Below are 23,002 nucleotides of genomic sequence, written 5' to 3' on the forward strand. Positions count from 1 at the left end.
TGTACAACATATGTCTTAAACCTTGTAAAAATCCTACATTATATTCGTAAATGGTGCCGTGATGTAAATATTTTCACCAGCTGATTCCCCAAGTAGTCTACACCTTCTGAAATGACTCTTTATTTCTGAAGCCAATATAATAAATATTAACTAACTACCTTCACTAAATTTATTCTTGAAGTTAATCGGACCACAGTTTACTGTAAGTAGAGAGTTGCTGGAAGTGACAAAGAAATACAGCTGCTTAAACCAAGTATTGAATTCTGATCAGGCCACGAAAAAAAAATAGCTAGTAGAACTGGATTTGAATAGAGCGCATTTGGGAAGTACTCCGAGCTGATGAATGCAACTTCCAGAACCCCTGAATAAAAGGTATATAACAGCAATTTATTAGCGGTAGTTACCTATGGGGAAGAAACGTGGATGCCGACGAAAAGAGTAACTTTAATTGAGGACTGCGTAGATAGAGATGGAACGGAAAATGGTTTCTTGTAACGTTAATAGAAAGGAAGGGTGCAGAGCAGGTCAGGGAAAGAACGCGGGTTACTGAAATCCTAGTCAAAATCAAGCAGAAGAAATGAACATGGACAGGGCATCTAGTGCGAAGAGGGGTAACGGATGGTCGCTAATGTTAACAGACTGGATTTCAAAGCACGGAAAACGTACCAGGGGGTGGCAGAAAATTAGGTGGACAGGATGAGATTAGGAAGCTTGCGTTAATCAAGTGGACGCCGATAGCACAGGACCTGGCTCATTGGAAGAGTGGGGGCGAGGCCTTCGCCCTGCTGTGAGTGTAGCTCGGCTGATGATGAAGACTCTACCACCATCTAACCGCGGCAGGATTCTTTTACTTGCCTACGTACGCGTCCTCAGAATGCTTTAATAATGCCAGCCTAGAGGCGTACATAATAGTACCGGGAGACTAGTTACTCTCAATTTCTGCGCAGGCATCGTCATTCACGGGTGTATTCTTAAGTCCCTCGTCAAGTGTCGAGTGTGTGTCGTCTTCTAGTTTAGATGGCTGCAATAGGGCGGATATTCAAAAGACACCGCAAAATCTGTGAAACTAAACTAGGATTTAACCCAGGTCACTAGGCTTTTACCCTTATTGTCATGATCATCCTCACTGGCCTACTATACGCCCACTGCAAGCCAAAGGACCTGCCTGTAGTTTTTTTTTAAGAAACCCGGTCCTGAGCCAGCTGTGGCCACCATATCCCCACACACTTAGTAATGCTATCCGCATATAAATCTGCCGTCATATTCTAGGCTTGTCTTTTCTAGGGAGTCAGTCTGTCACGCTTATCTACCATTGGTTATCTTGCCTTCTCATTGTCCATGCCCATAACTGCTCCTTGATTTAGTCCATGGTATCACTGCTTGTGCTCGTCTCCTGACAAACTTTGCACGATTTCAATCTCTCAACTTTACACCCGTCTTCGTTTACTTGCCCAGCTCGCTGTGCTGTAATCAATTTCAGTTAACTCATTTTGATTAGCTTCACGTTTCTGCCCTATAGGTGAATACCGATATGTCGCAGCTACTTTTACATTGAACAAATACAATTGTCCGAGTCCCATCCGCAAAAAATTAATACAGTGAAGAATTGGCCGAGAACATACCTGTGCACGCGTGCTAGTAATAATTTATCTGTCAGTGCCGCCATTTCGCGGAAGCTTAAGATTGCACCTTCTAGCACGCTATGTACAACAACCACAGGCACCACCATGGTCCTCGTTTTCAGTATTTCACTACGCAAGTGTGTCTATCATCACTTGGTGAAGAAAGATAGCCGCCCGATAGCCGAGCATGAAGTCCATGTGACGGAAGTACTCCGGCGGAACAACGTAGTTAAGGGCAACAATTGCGCCCAGCTTTCTGACGAGGTCAGCTACGTCGTCTATGTCGGCGACCGTGTCTCCTTTCGATGAGAACAGCGCCACAGGTACGCTGATCCGTTCCAGTGGGTATGCCGGGGGTGTCCGCTAAGGAAAAACAAAATATTCAGTTTGCCAAGCAAAAGTCCTTACCGAGAACACAAGCGTTTTTAAGGCCCTGCTACTGTACCAGAAAAACTAATGTTGACCATAACAGTCATATTTGGTAGAACACGTCGCTACACTAGCCCAAATGACCATCCTACTACAATACGCCATTTCAAGCTCAGCGCTCACATTTCCGGATGCGACTTCGATGTGATCAAATCTCATCCATACAAGGCAAACTTTCCAGAAATGGGTATAAAAGTATTTGGTGAGGTCTGAATAATCTTTTCTAGAAGCATATCGAGAACGGCGCGCGAAATGAATGCAGGAAGGTGTTCTCTTGCATGGATAGGTAAGCGTATTATGAGATCTGCGGTGCAGCTCTGGTGTCAACTTTCATCCGTTTGGATTGTAAGTATGACCACTTCAAAGCATGATTGCAAAGTACTTAAACTGTGTTGATTTGTACACATAAATAGTTGGTCTGACGGGAATGAGTAGGAAGCATACTGAGACCTGGAAAATAGCGGAGGCCTAATGAGAAAATGCGGACACTCTATCGATATGGTGTAATTATTCAGCGGGAACGTTTGGCCTTCTGTGTTTAATCAGGAGAGCAGTGACAGATATCTGAAAGTTCGAACATTTCACTCGCACTATGTTAACTCGCCTTTGCTGCTGGCTGGCAGATGAGCGCGAACAGCTACTTATTACGCTGTGTTCTACTGCCTCCATTCAGTATCGTAGGCGGAAATACGCACTTCCCCTTGGGGGGGGGGGGGGGGGGGGGTAAAAAGATGCAAAGAAAAATAGGGTATTCAGAGGTGTAGAGATGTACGACGCAGAAAATTTTCGCGGGGGGAGGGGGGGGGGGGCTTTCGGCACTCCCGCGTCCTTACTGGCTGCTCGCATGCCCCCAATACTTATCCGCACTAGCGCGTCTCGGCATTTGGAGATCGTAGGCTCGACCTGGCTGTCAGCCGGGTACACATCGGTTTCTTCACATGCACGCTGACTCGTTCTTTGGCTTAAAGCTCGGCTTTGTAGGTGGACTGTTTGAGGGAAAGAGGGTGTCTTCAAACGCTGCTATTTACAGCTTACATAAGTACCTTTTTAGAAAAAGTGACAATAAGCTTTTGCATAAAAGACAGGTTTCGGTTACTTGCATAAGCATTTCTCAACGACGAAGATGTGGGTCTGGTCAAGACCGTTTTTCAAGTAATGCACATCAAGAGAGCGGAGCTCCATGCCCGGCTAAATGCTGCACCCTGGTGAACACCGCTGGCTATTCGGAGATCAGGAGATTGGACTGAGCACATCTGAATGCGAGACGGATGCCTTGTCGCAGGTCTATCGAGTCGGTGCCAAGCTGAGAGTGGTTGGCTTTGAAGGCGCATGTTCGTTTCCCAAAGCAACCATCCTAGAAATCCTAGGGGTATGACGATGGGCCAGTTGCAGTGCCACGTATTGTGCTAGGGCTTGTTCTAGAGTAGATTGGCCTTTTCACTTTTTTACACACTGAGTTAGCGTTCTCAGTGCTCTGTATACTGCAATTATTCATGTTTGGCGTACCAAGATATGAACGGAGATAAACGCTCTCGGATTTGCATAGTGTAGTAGTAAACAACTCCAAAAATAAGGGAAAGAGGTATGATAAACAGCGAGTTAACCACGGCTGTTCATCTCGCAAAACAATATGCCCAAATGTCTGCAGAGAGCCTTAACAGATTACTGAAGTCAGATAATCTTTTCCGTTCATTCATGATCCCTGAAAGCAAAGCGCGCTCACCTGCCCGTACTTTCTCATGTTATGCAGAAATCCATGATCATACATTAGAAAGTTCTTAGACTTGCTGATCTGAAATTAACAAAAAACGAGCAAGATGAATCCTAGAAAGTACTCAAGATATCTGCGCTGATTCGTAAGGTGTATTCTCGAAAAGGCTGACAAAAATATAAATTAGGAGACATAGCGATGTACTGGAGTCATAAAAAGCTTTAAACTATCACTGCATGTGGTACAAATTTAATAATAAAGCGCATTGCATTTCCACATATAAACATTGAGCCAAATTCCTAATGCGATGAGATCAAATAAAGATTCGCACCTCAAGGTAGTCGAGTTGGTAGCTGGAAACTAGAGCAGGAATAAATATCAGCGCCATACCAGTATTCAATGTGATCTGCCAACGCGAACATGCCGCACTAACTGGTCTACCGAGGCATGCTTGCAATGCTTGCTCCCAATAATCCCCATTCCCAACTGTCATCGCCACCGCCTGCCCTCCTCCACTATATTTTGCATTACACTTCCACCTTTCCTTCTTCAGTCGCTGCCCACAGTATTCTCTCTGCGACGCTGCAGTCAATGTCATTCATAATGGTTACTATAGTTTGCAATCATTGTATTAAGGGCCTTCCGGGGCACCAGATCTTGGGTACACTTTAAGTAAGCTACACCTTCAACGGAGGAAGCAATAACACTAAGGGGTTCGTCTGGATTTCAACGTTGACATTCACAAGATTTTTGAGATGTCATTCTTTCAAGGGCAGTATTGTGCGGCAGGAAGCCGTGCAGGATATTACGCTGCTTTCTGGTGTGAACAGTCAAGGGGTGTAAATGAACCGGACAAAGGAGGAGCCGATTCCCTGCTTAGAGAGAAAAGGTAAAAAACGCATAGGCAAAAAGTAGAAGACCAGTAACGCATTTGCCATTCAGAACTCTCTATTTCTCTCCCATAATCGACTCGACTCGCACTCTGTCGAGTTCACGTACGCAAGGTCAGTGGCAAGCGTCGCCCCGGGTCACAATACAGGTTTCCACCGGTTACGCCGACAGCGACGGTGAGGCTGCTCAAGTAAGCAGCAGGTATAAAAAGTTCGAAGCTATCACCCTAACATGTTTCCTCAATGGCACGTGACGCACGCGTACTATACGCAACTCTATGGCAGCAATTGCGTCTGCTATATCACCTGCCGTTTATAGAATATTTGTCATTGCCCTGAGGAGGGATTGCACACGGCTGAGATTGTCCTCGACTGGGATGCGTGCGAAGGAGAAGTAATCAAAGTAATCAAAAGAAGTAATCAAAGGATGAAGTAATCAAAGAAACACTACGGAGTTGCTTCTTGCCAGTATTACTCCACTCACTTGCACAAAATGACGGAGGTTTTGATACGACGTGCCAATCGAAGAGTGCGCCCAATACACTGGCGTTCTTGTCTGAAACGAAAAGATTGTTATTAGAAACAGAAAGAGTGTATGCAGTTTAATCATCATTAGCCGGGCTACACCACTCCAATACTCCTCCAATTAACCCAGTCCTGTGCTCGCTGCATGCACTTGACCCCTGCGAACTCGTAAACTTAATCCATCCACCTGACTTTCTGACGCCACCTGCTACACTTTCCTTTCCTTGCATCCGAATTGTTAGCCTTTTAAACCATCGGTTATCCTCTCTTTGTACTACATGTCCTGTTCACGCCAATTTCGTCTTCTTAGTTGCCACTAGAATTTCAATAACTTGATTTATTTCTTTGACCCACTCTGCGCGCTTCCTCTCATAGCGTTACACCTGCCGTTATCCATTCCATAGCTCCCTGTATTGTCTTTAAGTAGAACCCTTTTCGTTAGCCTCCATGTTTCAGCCCCGTAGGTGCGTACAGGTAAGCTGAAACTGTTATATACTTTCCGCCTGAGCGTACCGGTAAGCTGCTAGTAATAATTTGTCAGTCGTTCAAGCAAGGTATAAAAACGAAATTTTCAAGGGCAGCTTTATAGTTATTCATGACTATTATGCTTGCAACTGGTGCGGAAAAACGTTGCCGAATTATTGCTAAGTTCACGAATATTGGCATAAGGATAGGTGAAGCTGTAGCTCTAAAGAACTGTAAAATCGGAGGCCGAAAATAAAAGTTCGCGAAAGTCTTGATCGCCTAACATGCGCAGTCGGAATAAATTTTAAGGTCATCGCGCGCGTCGACTGGTTAAGCTTTCAAGGTAACTGGCGGCCGATTTAGAAATGGTGAAAATATCATTTCGCATTATTTTCTCCTTATATCTCTCACATAAGGCAAATATCAGTTCCGAAACAAACCTCCTAGCATTTCGTTTTGTTTAAAGCAAGTTGTCAGCGCTTTCGTTGCGACAACCTAATAATAGCGCAGATACAACTCACGATAGATGCAGCTGAAAAATTAATAGCTATGAATACATACCGCCTAATATCGCCGCCTGCTCGGTGAAGCTCGAAAAAAAAAAAGAACTCATACCATAGACTTGATCAAAAGGGTGTGGCCACTGCTTAATTAAAGGAAAAGCAGGGAGAGTGAGGGATGCTGGCCCGATAGGCTCATCTACGCAAAGAAAGATTCTGCGCCATAGCACTCTTCCTGTTCTTGGTGGATGCTTGCGACGTAACCATCAAATGTTTTCTGACTGTACTTTGCCTAGACCCGCAAGACAATGGCGCTAAGTATGAACATTAGTGAACTAGTGGTGTCTCAGATTCTTATCCTCTTGATTATTACCTTGTTCAGCTGCTCAGGAGAGTTCATGAGTGTGAGAAAGAACATCAGAGAACAAGGCTGTCCTGTTAGAAAAACGCACAGAAATTGAGTGATATCTTTTGAGAAACCAGAAAAGGACAGGTAGCCGCCAATCTTCACCGGATCGAAGAGAAGCTGCAGTGGAAAAAGTCGTGCAAATCACTAACAGTGTCACGTACAGATTTCAACACTTATCAAGTTGCGTTGAGGGCATCGAGAAGAAAGCAGAGTTATCCCTTATCTTGCACCCACAACAATGAAACAATTCTGCTCGCAGGTTTTCCTGTAGTCACTTAGTTAAGGACAGTAATGCGCTACGTTGTGTTTAAATTAGCGTCTGGGTCTTATGTAAATATTGTCGATAGTGTTGCCAATTCAAAAATAGAAAACTTGTGAAAGGAAGTCCCAAAACCCGTCTAATTGAATATTATCGTCCAAAAGTTAGTGTTACTAATGTTGTTTTCTCTTTTGGCTCATAAACAATAAAACAACATGCTAAATATATTATAAACACTTATTTAGTTTTTATCAAGAACTTAAGTCTACGAATAATTTAATTATCAGCAATATCACGTCTGTCTTCTTTTAATTTAAATTAAAGTCACAAAAGTAAATCTCTCCTTCCTGACTAAAGCTGCTGCCTGCAGGTACTATCACCCTCAAAAAGCTTTTAACTTCATTTTGGCTAGCCGAACAGCCTGGGGACGATTGTCTGCTCATACAATCAGTTTTAGGCGATTTTGCAGCATAGCCGCCGACGTACACATTCATATCGACTCATTGAATCTATTATTTTGATCACATTTGTAACTAATTCTCAATTTGAGCAGGCTTTACTCTGTTGTTCGGCTGGGATAAATACGAGGAGGTTCATAATATGTGTTCACATTAGGTGCCCTGTTTACCTTAGATAACGCTCAGGTGATAACTTTCAGAGCAGCATCAACATAGGAAGGACAAACTCAAGCAGCTCGAATTAGGGATTTTTTCGACGGTATCACTGCACTAGTTGATTACATCTCAAAATGCAGCTGTGCGCCCACGGCTGACCAAGCTGTGCTATATTCGATTGACGATTGAAGCGAACATTTATTAAACTAGTAGCAAAGGGCATGTACTGGTGCGTACAAAAGTAACCGGAGCACGCCATTTGTTTCTAAAATTTCTCATGCATTTCATAATTAAAACTGGCAGTAGTAGTATGTGCGAACCGGTAGTATACACCAGTGCCGTTTTACTTGAGCAAAAATTGCTTTCTTATCTTCAGTGCAGAAGGCGTGAAATTAATACGAACAGAAAAATGTGCTCCGTCTACATGCGTCCGCACCTGTACGTGAATGCAAATGAGCCGCTGATAGCAGCCAATACCGCTGTCACGTCATGTCATTAAAAGCATAGCCTAAGTGTCTCTCTGTATATTTTCGTCTTTTTTTACGCGGTAGTGTCTAGGAATACTTACAAAAAGTAAGTCGCTCAACAGGATTAAAGGCGATAAAGGGTAGCCCACGTATGTTAAGTTTCCGACATGACCGTAGCCTATTAAAAGATCAACCTGTGCAGACGAAACTTCATATTAGGGCCGGTTCGTACATGTAGAAAAGGATGCTTTACACAGATACAGCGATAAATTATGTTTTGTGACAGCTCCGCACGTATCTCCATACAGAATAAGAGTATTAAATGCGGCTCCGAATATTTCAACACGCAAAGCGACCGCTGTAAATGTGCTACTAAAGTATCTGGTGGCTCATCACGCAGGTAAAAAAGTTACGAGGGACTTTAGCGACTAAAGCAGTGAAAGGCGAAAGCCTGAGTGCCGCATGCTGCTATGCATCTGGTACTAATAGAGTATAATTAATTACTCAATAATTGATTACGTAAGCAGTAGGTGTGTAAGTAATTAACCAGTTAATTAGGCAATAGCGGCTTAATTAGTAAATAATTAGTTATTGATCATTGAACATAGGGCCATATAAGCCACGCATTAGTGCATACTGTGATGGGGCTCTTTGATTGGTCGATACCCCTATGACGTCATCCCGCCTCGGCCAATCAGAGCTGCCCCCAAAACAGGACACATTTTCTCCACGACAGCATGAGCCATTAAAGGCTTTCGCCTTAATACAATTGAAGCACCAGACTCTCGTATAGTAATAATACTTAGTCTGTAATTTTTTTTGTAGAAAACTAGTACCTTTTGAAAAACGTAACAATTGACACACTCCTCCCTTTGAAAATATTCTGAAAATTTCAATATATTTCTGCGCGCGACACATTTAACAACATAGGTGTAACGAGATACGATGCCTGCGACTCTCGGCACGCGGGAGGAGCGAGGAAGAAGGAGACGCAAGTATGTGGCGCGTGCTGGTTAGATCACAGTGGCACGTGAGGGGGAGAACAACGGAGCAGCGTTGCTGAAGGCCGGGTGGTCACGGAGCTCCTGGCGATCGTGTCCCGCCTGGTCTACCACCCGGGTGACCCGACCTGGGTGTGGCCGACTCCTGCCGCGCTCCAGGAGCACGTAGTCAGACGTTCTGCGTCATGCTGGGCCTCACGTGCCGTCCAGCCGCAGAAACGCCAGATTTCCAGATGCGTAAATCCAGCGCACCGTCAGAGCCACCTAGACAGTGTGAGTCGTGTCATGTTAGGATGTGTCTCTGACCTAGCACGACACGACTCAGACTTGATTGTTCTAGTGTCCGGGCCCCGCCGGGGTGGTACAGTGGTAAGACGCCCGACTACTGTCCGGAGTTCCCGGGTTCGAACCCGACCTCGGCGGCTGCGTTTCGATGGAGGCGAAACGAAGTGGCGTCCGTGTGCTGTGCGATGTCAGCGCACGTTAAAGATCCCCAGGTGGTCGAAATTACTTCGTAGCCCTCCACCACGGCTCCCCTTTCTCTCTTTCCACTTTCACTCCCACCTTCATCCTTTCCCTTACGGCGCGGTTCAGGTGTCCACATAGCAAATGTGACAGCTACTGCGCCTTTCCCTTCCTGAGAACCAATTATTATTATTATTCTAGTGTCCGGTTGCTGTTATTAGTTTGTGTTCGTCTTCGTCTTGTTTGTAAGCTCGTTATTTATTATTTGTTTTTATTTTTCTGGTTTAATATTTCTGTTTAAAGCCATATGTTCCTAGCTGGGCCGGTCTGGTCGTGTTTTGCTTGATCCCACCAAATAATCCTTTCGATTGGTGGGTTACCGGTAGAAGTGGCAGGTCAACACCACCTAGTGTGAGTAGCCTAGGTGGTGTTGGACAGATACTGCAGGTTTCATTTCCTATAAACAAATTATATGTAGTGCCATGGGGGGCGAGGGGAGGTAGTGAAGGGTGGCTGTTCCAGGCCCTACGGGGCTGGGATGGGAGGTCAACGCCGCTTGCGGCAAGGGCTAGCCAGCCACCGAATTATTATTTGTTGTAGGCCGTTATTGCAACCGCCACCACTTAGGTAGTAGACGACGGCTGTTGCAGTGCGCGTCTTTCTCTCCCTCTTCTTTTAACGCGGTAGCGTTCCACTACGGCTCCTCTTTCTTTCTTTCCACTTTCACTGCCACCTTCCTCCCTTCCCCTACGGCGTGGTTGCGGTGTCCACAAAAACAAGTGAGACAGTTACCGCGCCTTTCTGTTCCTATAAATAAATAATTCAGAGCTCGTGTCGCAGAAAAGCCGGTGTTGTCGGCGGCGTTGACCGTGAGCGATAAATCCCGGCATGCACTTCATGTATGCACTTCATAAATAAAAAGCAGCTTCCAAGATGGGCTGGGTGGGAATCGAACCAGGGTCTCCGGAGTGTGAGACGGAGACGCTACCAGTCAGCCACGAGTTCGATGCTTGAAAGCGGTACAAAATCGCTTCTAGTGAATGAGCTGTTGCCTTAGAAACGTGCCGTAGAACGTTATACTGCGGTGTATACCGGTAATTATGAGCATGTTACTTACAGAAGTCGCAGTTACACGAGTAGCGAAGTACGTTTCCGCTACATTTCTGCTGCGCTCTGCGCACATGCAAAGCCATCTTGCGGCAAACACAGAAGAACCCCTCCTCGCAATGTGCGGCGCTGTCCCGACACGTGGCGCGCCACTCGCCCCTGACGTTTCGCCGTGCACCCTCACGGGTTGTAGAATCAAGCGTCTTTCCCTTCTTTAGATCACTATCTTCGCTCACCCGCTTCTCCCCTTCGGGCCGCGCGGGTACCGGTGAAAGGGTGGCCCAATACCCTTGCGTTTAATAAGTTTTCTCGCTCTCTCCCCTTCCAACATCCCGCGCGCGTCACTCGAACAGTGGTGTTTAGGCGACGCGGCTCCTCTTTCCGCTCACAGCGCGATTGCTAGGTGCAGCGTCTGATGCCGGACGCCTCTGACGTGATCGCTGCGCCGTAGCGCTTCTGCTGGGAAAGCGTCCCCTGCGATGTGTGCCGAGCTACTTCCGAGGAATCATGCTTCTGCGTGGTGCTCCCAAGCGAGATAGAGGATGATCCCATCAAGGCGTCAGCCCCATGATTGCTCCCGCCTTCATGGCGCGTCGCTGCCCGGCTTTCTCCCTCCGAGACACCGAGTTCTTTGGTTCGTTCCGCTTGCTCAGACGCACGTTTCGTTGCCGTGCCGAACGCTGTGTGACTCAAGAGCATACCGAGCGAATGAGTGGGCGGTGCGAACTAGGTGCAATTGCGCTATCGCGTTCCACTCTTGAAGGCGAAGCTTAAGCGTCCTCCAAGTTTTTTCTTTCTTCTCTACTTTCTCCTGTCCACACGAGAGGTGGCTCAGCTGCAGAACTATTAGCAGGTCCGTGCATGTTTCTTTTCCTTCTTCCTACAGTCACAACAATGTGTAGTGCCACGGCCACTCATTGGATGCTCCAACGAACGCCGATAAGTAATAATAATAATTGATTCACAGGAAGGGGAAAGACGCAGTATTTCTCACACTTGTTTCTGGGGACACCTGAACCGCGCCGTAAGGGAAGGGAGGAAGGTGGGAGTTAAAGTGGAAAGAGAGAAATAGGAGCCGTAGTGGAGGCCGATGTCAGCGCACGTTAAAGATCCTCAGAAGGTATTCTCCTGCTGGGGCTGGGGCAGGTAGGCCACCGCCACTTGCGGCGGGGCTAGCCTGCCATCCAATTTTTATGTGTTGTAGGCCGCCATTGCACCCGCCACTGCTTCGGGGGTGGACGACGGCTGTTGTTGCGGCGCAGGTATTTCTTTTCCTCTTCCTTCTGTTTCATCTCTATTTTCTCTTCTGTCTGCACGTGGCAGCGGAGGTGGCTCAGCTACAGAGCCTGTAGCAGGCCAGTGCATTTTCTTGTCCTTCTTCCTACAGCCACAACAACAACAAGAGCCCCAGGTGGTAGTGGAGGGCTGCGGATTAATTTCCCACCTGGGGATCTTTCTCTCTTTCCACTTTCACTCCCATCTTCCTCCCTTCCCTTACGGCGCGATTGAGGTGTCCACAGAAAACAAGTGAGACAGTTACCGCGCTTTTCCCTTCCTATAATAAATCAGTTAAATAAATCGGTTAATTCAGACCTCCAGGTGGTCGAACGCCGATAAGAGACAACCGATGAGAAGCAATTGATAGGAAAGGAGGGGTAGGGTTTTGCCATTCTCCTATTCTCTTAGTATCTGTCCCACTTTCTCCTGCAAGAGTGAGTTTGCAGGCGAGCAAATCAGAGATCACAAGTCAATTTTAGCTTATATGCAAAGTTAATGCACGTCATATGGACGGTATATCATCGCTCCTGCCGCGTGGTGTTCCTTGGCGCGCGTTCGAGTGTGGCAGTGCAGATAGCCGGAACGCTAGAAAAGAACACATTTCACAAATCTCGCGCACAACTCTCGCCCACGGTATTTCCTTCCATGAGCCTAGAAAGGCATTCGCCTTGAACAATGATGAGGGTTTAGCATGGCTTGCACATAGTGATAGAGCGATAGCCTCTTTAACGAACGATTTTTCAATACGCGGTTTTTCAAAGTTTGTTTTAATGCGACAGCATTACTTCGCTGTATTCACAGACTTGCTCGCAGAGCGTGTCCGCTGGCCGTGTCCGCAGGACGTGTCCGCAGATTGTGTCTGCAGGCCCTGTCCGCAAAATCATGTCCGCAGCAGTTGCGAGTAATTGAGAAGTAGTAGAGGTTAATAAGGGGTGTCAATCGATAGAAGGGGATGTAATGGTGTTGCCGAAAAAACAATTAGGCCAATAGGTTAATTAGGTAAATATTTATAATACCTGGGTCGCAGGAAAGGCAAGGCGCAGTATCTGCCACACTTGTTCTGTGGATACCTGAACCAAGTGTAAGGGAACTGAGAAAGGTGGAAGTGAAAGCGGAAAAAGAGAAAGGGGAGCCGTAGTGGATATGACGTCAAGAACGTGACGTCACGCAACCGGAAGTAGAGCTGAAAAAGGAAGGGATTGGCGCGCAATTTGAAAGTGTCAAAGACTAAAATGGGCAAACAAGTGAATTAAGCAACTAGAAGCAACCAGAAGCAACAAACAGCAGTGTCTGTGCTTTCGCATTACTGCAATGCAGATTCTGCAGTGCTCTTTAATTTTGTCCTCCTTCTCTACTTTTTCTCTTCTGTCTGCACGAGGTAGAGGAGGTGGCTCAGCTATAGAGCCAGTAGCAGGCCCGCGCATTTTCTTTTTCTTCTTCCTACAGCCACAAGAACAACAACAACGCTTCAAACTAACGCAAAATCGAATTGTTGCTGTTGCGACTGAAGAAATAATGAAAAGAATATGCACGGGCCTGCTACTGGCTCTGTAGCTGAGCCACCTCCGCTGCATTAATAATAATTGGCTGACAGGAAGGGAAAGGCGCGGTATCTGTCACACTTGCTCTGTGGACACCGGAATGGGATGAAGGTGGGAATGAAAGTGGAAAGAGAGAAAGGGGAGCCGTAGTGGAGGGCTACGGAGTAATTTCGACCACCTGGGGATCTTTAACATGAACTCACATCGCACAGCACACGGATGCCACTTCCAATGCGCTTTTTTTGGCCCTACTTCCGGTTGCGTGACGTCACATCCTTGACGTCATATCCACTACGGCACCCGTTTCTCTCTTTTCGCTTTCACTCCCATCTTCCTCTCATCCCTTACGGCACGGGTCAGATGTTCACAGAAGATGCGTGGCAGATACTGCGCCTTTCCTTTCCTGTTAACCAGTTATTTTAACTAATTACCAAATTAACTTATTGGCCCATTTATTTTTTCTGCAGAAACATTACGTCAACCTCTATCGATTGATACCACTCATTAATGTCTACCGCTGTTCAATTACCCGCAACTGCTGCGGACACGATTTTGCGGACGAGGTCTGCGGACACGGTGTTGTGCCCGGCCAAAGCCGCCTAGAAATTCAGCCGGACGCCAAACTTCTCCGGCGAACGCCTCCTTCATAAAATCCGGATACTGCTCTGCAAAGCATCGGTGAAGTGGATGCGAGCCGTGCCAAAGGGTGAGAAGCGACGTGTTTGAACACAAGCTGAGCATCCAGACAATTCGGCGCCGTGGCCCTGGCGGTGGACCCCGTCTCGCCCCGCGGCATATTTGAAGAAAGAGCGCAGCAAGCTCTCCATTGGCGCTGCGAAAGTGCTGCCGTCGGATTGTACCATTTGAGCGTCAACGGATCCTCGGTTTACGGTGACTCAAGTGCTTCCGTTAGAGATTCCGAGAGTGAGTTCGTCACTAGCGTCCATCGGGAGCAGTTCGCCCCCTGAGAGAGCGGACGCGGAGGAATCACCCCGGCCGTCGCTGCGCGAGCACCGTCGCGTGTGGCTATGTTAGCTTTCGGCCCCAGAGCCAATCTCGTTGTGTAAATGCCTGTAAATAGTGTATAAAGCTTTTTCGTCATCTCACCAGCGCCGACTCGGATTCATCGCTACCGCCCAGGGAGCTGACAGCTCTCGTTCACGAAACGGGTGACGAGAGCTACGCAACCAACTCCTTGGCACAACCCTATTGAGGGCGGGCTACTGTGTGATAACCCTACCGGCACAACAACGGTCTGCGGATAGAAATATGTGAACATAGCGAAGCAACGCTTTCGCGTTAATAAAATTGCTCAATGTTATTTAGTCCAGAAAGTTCGCTATGTGGGCGTGCCAAAAGGGACGCAAATGAGACTCCTCTCTGCATGTGGACACGAGCACACCACTGTGTTGTATTAGATGAAGACTTCTTGCCTTGGACTGGAGTTTTGGGTCGGGTGGCGCAGCCTCGTAGGGTTCAAGAAAAACCTGAGTGCGTAGTACGACGGCGGCTCTCCCTATTTTACAGCGCGTATCTCGAAGGCTTTCTGCGTCGACTCGCGCGTCTTTCTGTACTTTGCTGAGAGTGAAAAGGCTCGTCATGTATCATGGACATTATTGTGAACCGGCAATAGCCTAAGATTTAAACAAAAACGCTGCGGCTGCCTTCTGGGGAAACTATGAGAGCATGCCGCATCAATATTGCCGTGTAGTTCCGCCTCGAAACATTGTCACCACCGCTATATTGCCACTTGCGTCGTTGGGCGCCACGGATGAGTTAATTCGACTCTGCTGCTCGCTTTCACTGCCGCACGAAACAAGGCTGCAGTGTTATTGGTACGGGCGAACAGGTGCATGCACATATGCTCTGGCTCAAGAGAAACGCCATCTGCCCTACGCTGGCCGCTCCGCCGGCTCAAGCTGAAATTATATAAGAGTACAGCCAGCTATGTGGGCGTTTATTTGTGATCACGATAGAAACCGTTCGTTATGCACTGTTTTCGACAGCTCCACAAGTATATTGACTGCACGTACGTCAAGCAATGAAATGTGAGGACGACAAACTAGAGCTCACTTAAAACGTTTGCTATCTCAATGAAAACAGTCATGCACTTTCAAGAGGAAGAGAGAGAGAGAGAAACTTTGTTTGTCAGCGATGATTTAGATGTTGTTCGCCTTGGGTGCATTCAGCTGCTCCAGGTGGCCGGCAGTCCAAGTCGGTCAGCGACCTCTTGTGTTCTTGCCGAGGCCCGGAACTGGACGTCGGGATCCCGGCTGGTGAGAACAGCTTCCCAGTGTCCCAGCGAGCGAGATGGTACTAGATCTGCCGGAGGTGGATCCTCCGCGCAGTCCCAGATTATATGGTCTAAGGTGGCAGGCTCACCGCACAGTTGACAGTACGGATTTACTATGTCGGGAAAGATTTCGGCATACGTCCAGGGGTTTGGCTGCGACCGCGTTTGCAGCCGCCGCCACGTAGTAGCCTGTTCTCGGCTGAGTGAATCGTGCGGAGGAGGCAGGCTAGCCCTGCGCTCCTTGTTATAAGTGAAAATGGCCTGTACGTACCCAATAACTCACCCCGTCGGGCACCCGCGTCCGAGATACCCTTACCAGCTCGGCTGACAAAACTTCGAGCATATTGGTGAGCGGCCTCGTTCCTCGGGACGCCCGAGTGAGCTGGGGCCCACACGAGACCCTCTACGTTCCTATCTTTTGGCAACGCGCTAAGAATTTGGAATGCAGTGGCGGAGATACGACCCTTGGCGAAGTTGCGAAGGGCCGTTTTGGAATCACTGTGAATGGTGCTGGTTCCGTTTTGAACACTTCCTAGGGCTATTGCGGTCTCTTCTGCCTCTTCTACTCGGTCCGTGACCACCGTAGCTGCTACCTTGCGGGAGATGCTACCGCGCTCACAGCGGAAGCCTCCTTACCTGTAATGTATTTTGCTGCATCAACATGCACGGCACTATCATCCCCTTGATACGTTTTGCCTAACGTCTTCGCCCTGGCCCTCCTCTGACTTTCGTGGCGATCCGCTTGCGTGTTCTTGGGGAGTGGTTTGATCCGAATGCATTCACGCACCTCTACCGGCAAAATCACCTGACTAGAAGGGTCCTCGCCCCTTATAGCCTCTCAGGATAGACAGCCCCGCCTCAGTGTGCCTGAGCCGCTGCTCTGATCAAGTGTTCCTCAGTGAGATCTTCGAGGACCCCTAGTGACAGCAGTCGCACGGTGGACGTGTTTCTGGGGAGACCGAGAGCCGCTTTGTATGCCTGCCTTATCATGCAATTCAATTTTTCACCATCGGCCTTTTTGAGGTCCATGTAGGGGGTGGCATACGCGAGCCGACTGAGAACAAAAGCCTGAATGAGCGGACATGCGTCGTGCTCTCCCATACCTTGTCGCCTAGTCGTCACGCGCTTAATTAGCCGTATGGTCTGTTGGATCGAGGTCGACAACCTTTTAAGCGTTACCTTGCTGCCCCTGTTGGATTTCAGCAATAGATGGAATTTAGCGCAGATTTATATTTACTAAGCAGCCGACAACAGCATTTCAATCATTATGCACCGCGCATTCCTGAGCCGGCAGTGCGCTTCTAATGTGCAGTGTCCCCACTTTGGCCAAAGGCAAAAGCTTTGGCCAAACATCGGCTAAACGGTGCGTAAAAAGCAAAAACCCCAGCAGGATCAACTGACAAGTTCAGGGAAAAGCATGCAATGAACGCGATCCCCAGCGAGTACGGCCCACGCAGGGTACTTGCCTATCGGAAAGACACTGCCTCAGAAGGTTTATTTATGCTGCCTATCCCATATGCGGTTTCGTGCATTCACGTGCTACTGCTTAGCTGCATGTAAAGCTTGCGAAGAGCTCCACGTATTCGCGCGACACCGCCTGTCTTTATCGACTGGCAGCGAGCCTAGACTTCCTCTCCGATTTCTGGATGTCCTATAAAGCCGACATTGGTTTATTTATTGTCTTTTTCACGTTGTGATAACAGTGAAAGCATTTTCAGTGCCTTAACTTCTTTGTAAATCGTACATAACACAAATTAAAGCAGTGGATCCATACCGGCAGTGTGCATTCGTATGTAGACGCCGGGGATTTTTACTACCCAGCAGACGCCTAGAGGGCACTTTTTAACACCGTTTTCTGCCACCCCACCCCCCCCTCCAGCCCCCTTTTTAACTCAAGTTGACTGAAGCATCCTGGAGGTAGTTAGGGAACTCAAGGTTTACTGGCGTCGCTGGAGAACTACGGCTAGTTGTAGAAGTAAATTTTTTAACAGAAAGTGGCTAATATGGTGTCAATCAGGTGGCGTATTTCAAACATGAATTTTTTTTTTCTTTAAGATAAAGATATCCTTAAAAGTTTTATTCAAGGTTCGCTCAAGTGTCTTACGCAAAACAATTGTTTTACAACACATAATTTATTCCTCGAACTGTGCTGGAATATTGCATTCAAAGCTTTCATGTCAGGCATTTCATAAACTTTTGGACGTAATATTTTTTACAGAACAAAAGCCTAGCTGAAGTTTGTTCCCTTGCAGTTACAAAGGATGGACTTATTTCCCGTAAACGCCGTAACTACAAGAACGTGGTTAGCAGACTACATCGTGGTGGACTGAGGCCTTGCAAGCTTGTGTTCTGGCACGCGGAACCCAGGGTTTTGGGTTGTGCATAAGTTACAGCGTCCAACAGCACACTGAGGGCACTGCTTGACGAGAATCACACGCCACAGAGACTGGGGGCGGATGGCAAAGGGTGGGAAGAGCGGGTACAGCAGTGTGCGTGATCCGTACTACGAGTTAGCCTTGCGTTCCCGCTTTGTTCATATCTTTCTGTGTGTCTGTTAAAGGCTCAGCAACTTCGTGGTACGCACTCGGTGCTCAAAAGTAAAGCACTTCGTGAGCACCTGCTTATCATTGCCTCATTCAGTTTTAAAGGAAGGGGATCTGGAAACGTTGTTAACGCTGAGGGGCTGGGGCATGTAGAAAACTCAGGTGGTACTACAAGCCGAGCTGTTTCAGGGCCTGTTCTGCCGTCTGAGCGAGCGCCGTCAAGCCAAAGCCTCACAGCGGTTTCAATACTGAAAGGTTTCTTTAGTATTGAGTATCTTCAAAATACACGATATTCAAAATATATTTTGAATACCGATACTCCGATACTTTAATTTTTAGCATGCGATAGCTAATACCGATACATAAAATGTATCTAAATATAGTATCGAAGATACATGTATCTTCGATACTGCCCATGGCTGGCTCTAGTTAACCATAGTTGAAATGCGAGAGCAACGGCGGAAGCTTCTTTTGCCGGCTACATTACTCTCCTATCGGGCCTCTCAGTGTAAGGTGGAACATTATTGGAGATACTTAAGCTCATCCTTTAAGGGTATTACGCGAGAGCCTAAGCTACCAGCCCACATAAAAAAGTCACACTTCAGCCAAGCTGTATGAACGTGCCTGGGTGTCGTAGGGGTAACGAGAACGCAAACCTTTCTGGCAGGCTGATTCTAATATCAACCTCCCATATGAAAGGAGCGACCCGATGTGACAGCTCCCGGCCTGGCATAGAGGTAACGTGAATTGAAATGTCATGGCAGGCTGATTCCACCAGGGCAAAGCCGGGATTCTAAAAAGATCTCGGTGCTGACGGCTTATATCCGCGAAGCGTCACCTCCTCTATCTGCCCGCGGAACACACATCTGGCGGGATGGATGGATGGAATATAGGAGCGTCCCATTTGACACGGGGTGGTAGCAGTAGCTATCATGATCATTTTTCTCCCTATATCCTAATTATTGATTTAGATTGGTTAACTAAATCATCCTTCTATTTATTAAATTTTTGTTCCTTCATTACTAGCGTTATGTCACTTCTCTGGTTTTAAGCCACCAATCTTCCAGTCGTTTTTTGTTAGTTTCCACCGGTGGTTTATTCACCCGGCCACAGGTATCTTAAACCCCAGAGCTTCAGGAACAGTGATTACGCCTGCATCAACTTCCGGATGGATACTATTACATTCGAGTATATGATGGCCAATTGTTTAACTGGAGTTACCACATACAGCACATGCCGCATCTTCATTGTTACATTTCGTTTTGTAGCTGCGTGTTTTAAGGCACCCTGATCTAGCGGGAGCGAGCAACAGTGGCGCCATCTGGCGGAGAGGAGCTAACGCAAACTCGATCTACAAAGGGCATATTGCATAAAAAAGACGCTGTATTTAAATGATACTTCAAGCGCGCCGCTTGGCAAGTCGCTCCTGCGCGAGATTACAAATATAAGTGAGCCATACACTCAAGTAACTCATTTTGCCCATCCTGTTTCAGGACAATTAACTCCCTATAAGCGAAACTTGTGCAAAATTGCAGAATGTTTACCTAGGGTGATACCATTTGTTTAAAAAACGTTTTATTAAGTCTTAGACATTCACAACAGACATTCACATAAGCGGCGACAAATGACGAAACCGGAAATGCGCATGCTGTGAAGAAGAACATGGGCTCCTTCGCTAGATGCTGACGGAGAGGAAGCAGTCTTTGGAGTTGTTGTCGCGCAGACCATAGTGCCGGTCTGAATCGCCCCGCTTCGTCGCTCACCTCGACTTGTAAAATAAATTTTCTCCTACATGTGGTGCCGGTCGTCTGTTCTGGCACCTTACGCCAGCGAGACCCTGCGCTCTTCACTGGGACTGACGACACCGACTGTGAAGATTGGCTTGATTCATACGAGCGAGTGAGTTCGTACAATAGGTGGGACGACGCCACAAAGTTAACGAAAGTTATCTTTTACTTGACCGGAGTTGCCAACCTGTGGTATCGTAACCACGAAGCCGATATCACAAATTGGGACTCGTTCAAGGCGAACCTTACCATCGTGTTTGGTCGTCCTGCTGTTCGCAAGCTGCGCGCCAAACAACGCCTGCAGGATCGATCACAGCGGCTTGGGGAGACATTTACCAGTTACATTGAAGATGTGCTCCATATGTGCAGTCGCGTAAACGCTCAGATGTCTGAGCCACAAAAGATAAAGCACATCCTGAAGGGCATCGATTATGACGACTTTAAAATTTTGAACTCCCGGGATTTGACTACTGCTGCTCAAGTTGTCAACCTTTGCCAGAGCTATGATGAGTTGCGTAAGCAGCGCATCCTCCCTGGACAGCCTTCCGCGCCTGGGGAGTCACTTTCTGGCCTCTCCGCTACATCTGAGACCTCCTCTCTGCTGCAGCAGCTCAAAGAATTCGTCTGGGAGGAAGTTGCTCGCCAAATATCTCTGCTGCCCGCAAACTGCATGCTATCCCGCAATTTGGTGCCACTTCGACAAGTCATCGCCGACCACGTGGCGGAGGCCCTTCCATCTATCCATCTGTCCCTCTGCCAGCGCTCATGCCTCAGATCGCACCGGCCATGGAGCCCCTCGCATACGCCGACGTCCCTGTCGCTACACCAATGACATGCGCCACCGCTCCTGTCGCACCACTGAAATACTCTGCCGTCGCTGCCCGAACAAGACCATCATCATCAGCCTGATTATACCCACTGCAGGGCGAAGGCCTCTCCCATATCTCTCCACTTAACCCGGTTCTGTGCTAGCTGCATCCACTTGACCCCTGCGAACTTCTTAATCTCATCCGCCCACCTAATTTTCTGTCGCCCCCTGCTACGCTTTCCTTCCCTTGGAATCCAGTTTGTTACTCTCAGCGACCATCGGTTATCCTCTCTTCGCACTACATGTCCTGCCCATGTCCATTTCTTCTTCTTAATTTCCACTAGAATGTCGTTAACTTGAGTTATTTCTCTGACCCACTCTGCACGCTTTCTATCTCTTAATGTTACCCCTACCATTTTTCGTTCCATAGCCCTCTGGGTTGTCCTCAACTTAAGTAGAACTCTCTTGGTTAGCCTCCACGTTTCAGCCCCATAGGTGAGTGCAGGCAAGATGCAACTGTTGTATACTTTCCTCTTGAGCGATACCGAACAAGACCACCTAGCTACTATTTGGTGTACGCTACGCTTCCAGGGCCTGCTCAAGAATTTGTTATGCTCCACAGTCATTGGTTCCACCTCGTCCGCAGATCCGCAATCTTTGGCGAACGGGTAATAATCGTCCCTTCTGTTACTCCTGTGGATTTGCTGGCCATATTACCAGGTAATGCCGAAATCGCGCTCCCGAAGATTTTCTGCCACGCCGAATGTCAGCTTTCTGGCAGCCACTCCGAAATCAATACGCAGCCGCCGAACCATCTGCAAGTTCTGTAGCAAATGACCGTGCCACCTATTTTCCTCACCGCTCAACTTCGCCGCGTCGCCGCTCCTTATCTCCTTTATAACGGCGTCCCAATCTTGCTCTAGAGGAAAACTGAATGCCGCAGTTCCTGAGGCGAGAACTGCGCAATGAGCGAACTGTCAAAGGCCTCACGTATCTTCCGAAAATCTGCTTGAAGTTTCTGTTGACGGCGTTATAGTACTGGCTCTGTTCGACACCGGCGCTGTTGTTTCTGCTACGGCTGCAAGTCTTTGCCGTTCATTGCGCAAATGGACGACACCTATTTCAGGATTCTCATTATGCACGGCAAGTGCCCAGCTGTAGAGCCTATAGCGATGTGCACAGCTAGAGTCATCATTCAAGCAGTTGTATACGCAATAGAGTTCGTCGTTTTGCCATCCTGCTCTTCAGATCATATCTTGGGTTGAGATTTTCTGTTGCGCCATAATGCGGTGATCAACTGTGCTCGTGCCGAACTGGAGTTTTTCGCTCTACACGAACCGTCCCCGGACGTTACTTTTCCCGAAGTCATCATTGCCGAAGGTACTGGTCTCCCTGCGCGCTCTTTTGTTCTTGTGCCCACCGCTAGTGTTTTTCCCGCAGTACCGATGTACGTTTCACCCCATCGCCTACCTTTCTAAACCACAAAAGTCTTCCTTTGCCTTATGCCGTACTTACTATATCTGCTGGCCTCACCAGGCTGTAGATTTCTAATTCGTTCTCATTTTCCGTATCCGTGCGTCGCGGTGAATGCCTCGGCACCATCCAGCTCATTGATTCTATTCTCACCGGTGACGCAACACCCGCTTCGCAGCCCGCTGACTTGGCTGCACTCACACCGCCTGTTCTTGCGCTGGACGAGTCGTCTGCCAACTGTTTCCCCCGCTACGTCAATACCAGTCTTCCTGGACCTGAACGCTCTGAACGTCTCGCACTGCTTTATCAGTTCCGTTCCTCATTCGACTCTTACCAGCCTGCTTTGAGCCGCCCATCAACTGTTGCTCACCACATTGATACCGGTTCCAATCTCTTCTGCGTCAGCGCCCTTATCGAGTGTCTGCCACCGAGCGCCGAGTTATGGAAGCCCAGTGATTGAGCCTTCTCACAGTCCCTGGGCCTCCCCTGTTGTCCTGGTGAGGAAGAAAGACGGTTTCATTTGCTTCTGCGTTGACTACCATCGCTTAAACAAAATAACAAGGAAAGACGTCTACTCCCTTCCGCGTATAGATGATGCATTGGACTGCTTACAAGGTGCTGAACTCTTTTCTTCGCTCGATTTACGATCCGGTTACTGGCAGGTGCCTAATGTTGTGGAAGATCGCCCTAAACAGCATTTGTCACCCCCGATGGCCTCTTTGAATTTACCGTCATGCCATTCGGTCTCTGTAATGTCCCTGCTGCATTCGAACGTATGATGGATACTATACTGCGTGGCATGAAGTGGAAGACAT

The 23,002-nt window shown here is 47.8% G+C and overlaps 1 protein-coding gene across 1 annotated transcript in view; it reads right to left on the minus strand.

Annotated features, from left to right (window-relative positions):
• Positions 1-1,751: 1,751 nt before the first annotated feature.
• Positions 1,752-23,002, minus strand: part of LOC146174666 (lipase member M-like) — a 74,028-nt gene continuing 52,777 nt past the window's right edge. Inside the window, exons 6-10 of the mRNA XM_084585429.1 lie at positions 7,993-8,085; positions 6,516-6,668; positions 5,137-5,208; positions 3,775-3,843; positions 1,752-1,985 (exon numbers count right to left, since the gene is read on the minus strand). Coding sequence (XP_084441555.1) covers positions 1,752-1,985; positions 3,775-3,843; positions 5,137-5,208; positions 6,516-6,668; positions 7,993-8,085 — 621 coding nt within the window. The remainder of the gene's footprint in view (positions 1,986-3,774; positions 3,844-5,136; positions 5,209-6,515; positions 6,669-7,992; positions 8,086-23,002) is intronic.

This window comes from Amblyomma maculatum, chromosome 11 (assembly GCF_055883805.1).
Source record: "Amblyomma maculatum isolate TAMU_Amacu chromosome 11, ASM5588380v1, whole genome shotgun sequence".
NCBI lineage: Eukaryota > Metazoa > Arthropoda > Arachnida > Ixodida > Ixodidae > Amblyomma > Amblyomma maculatum.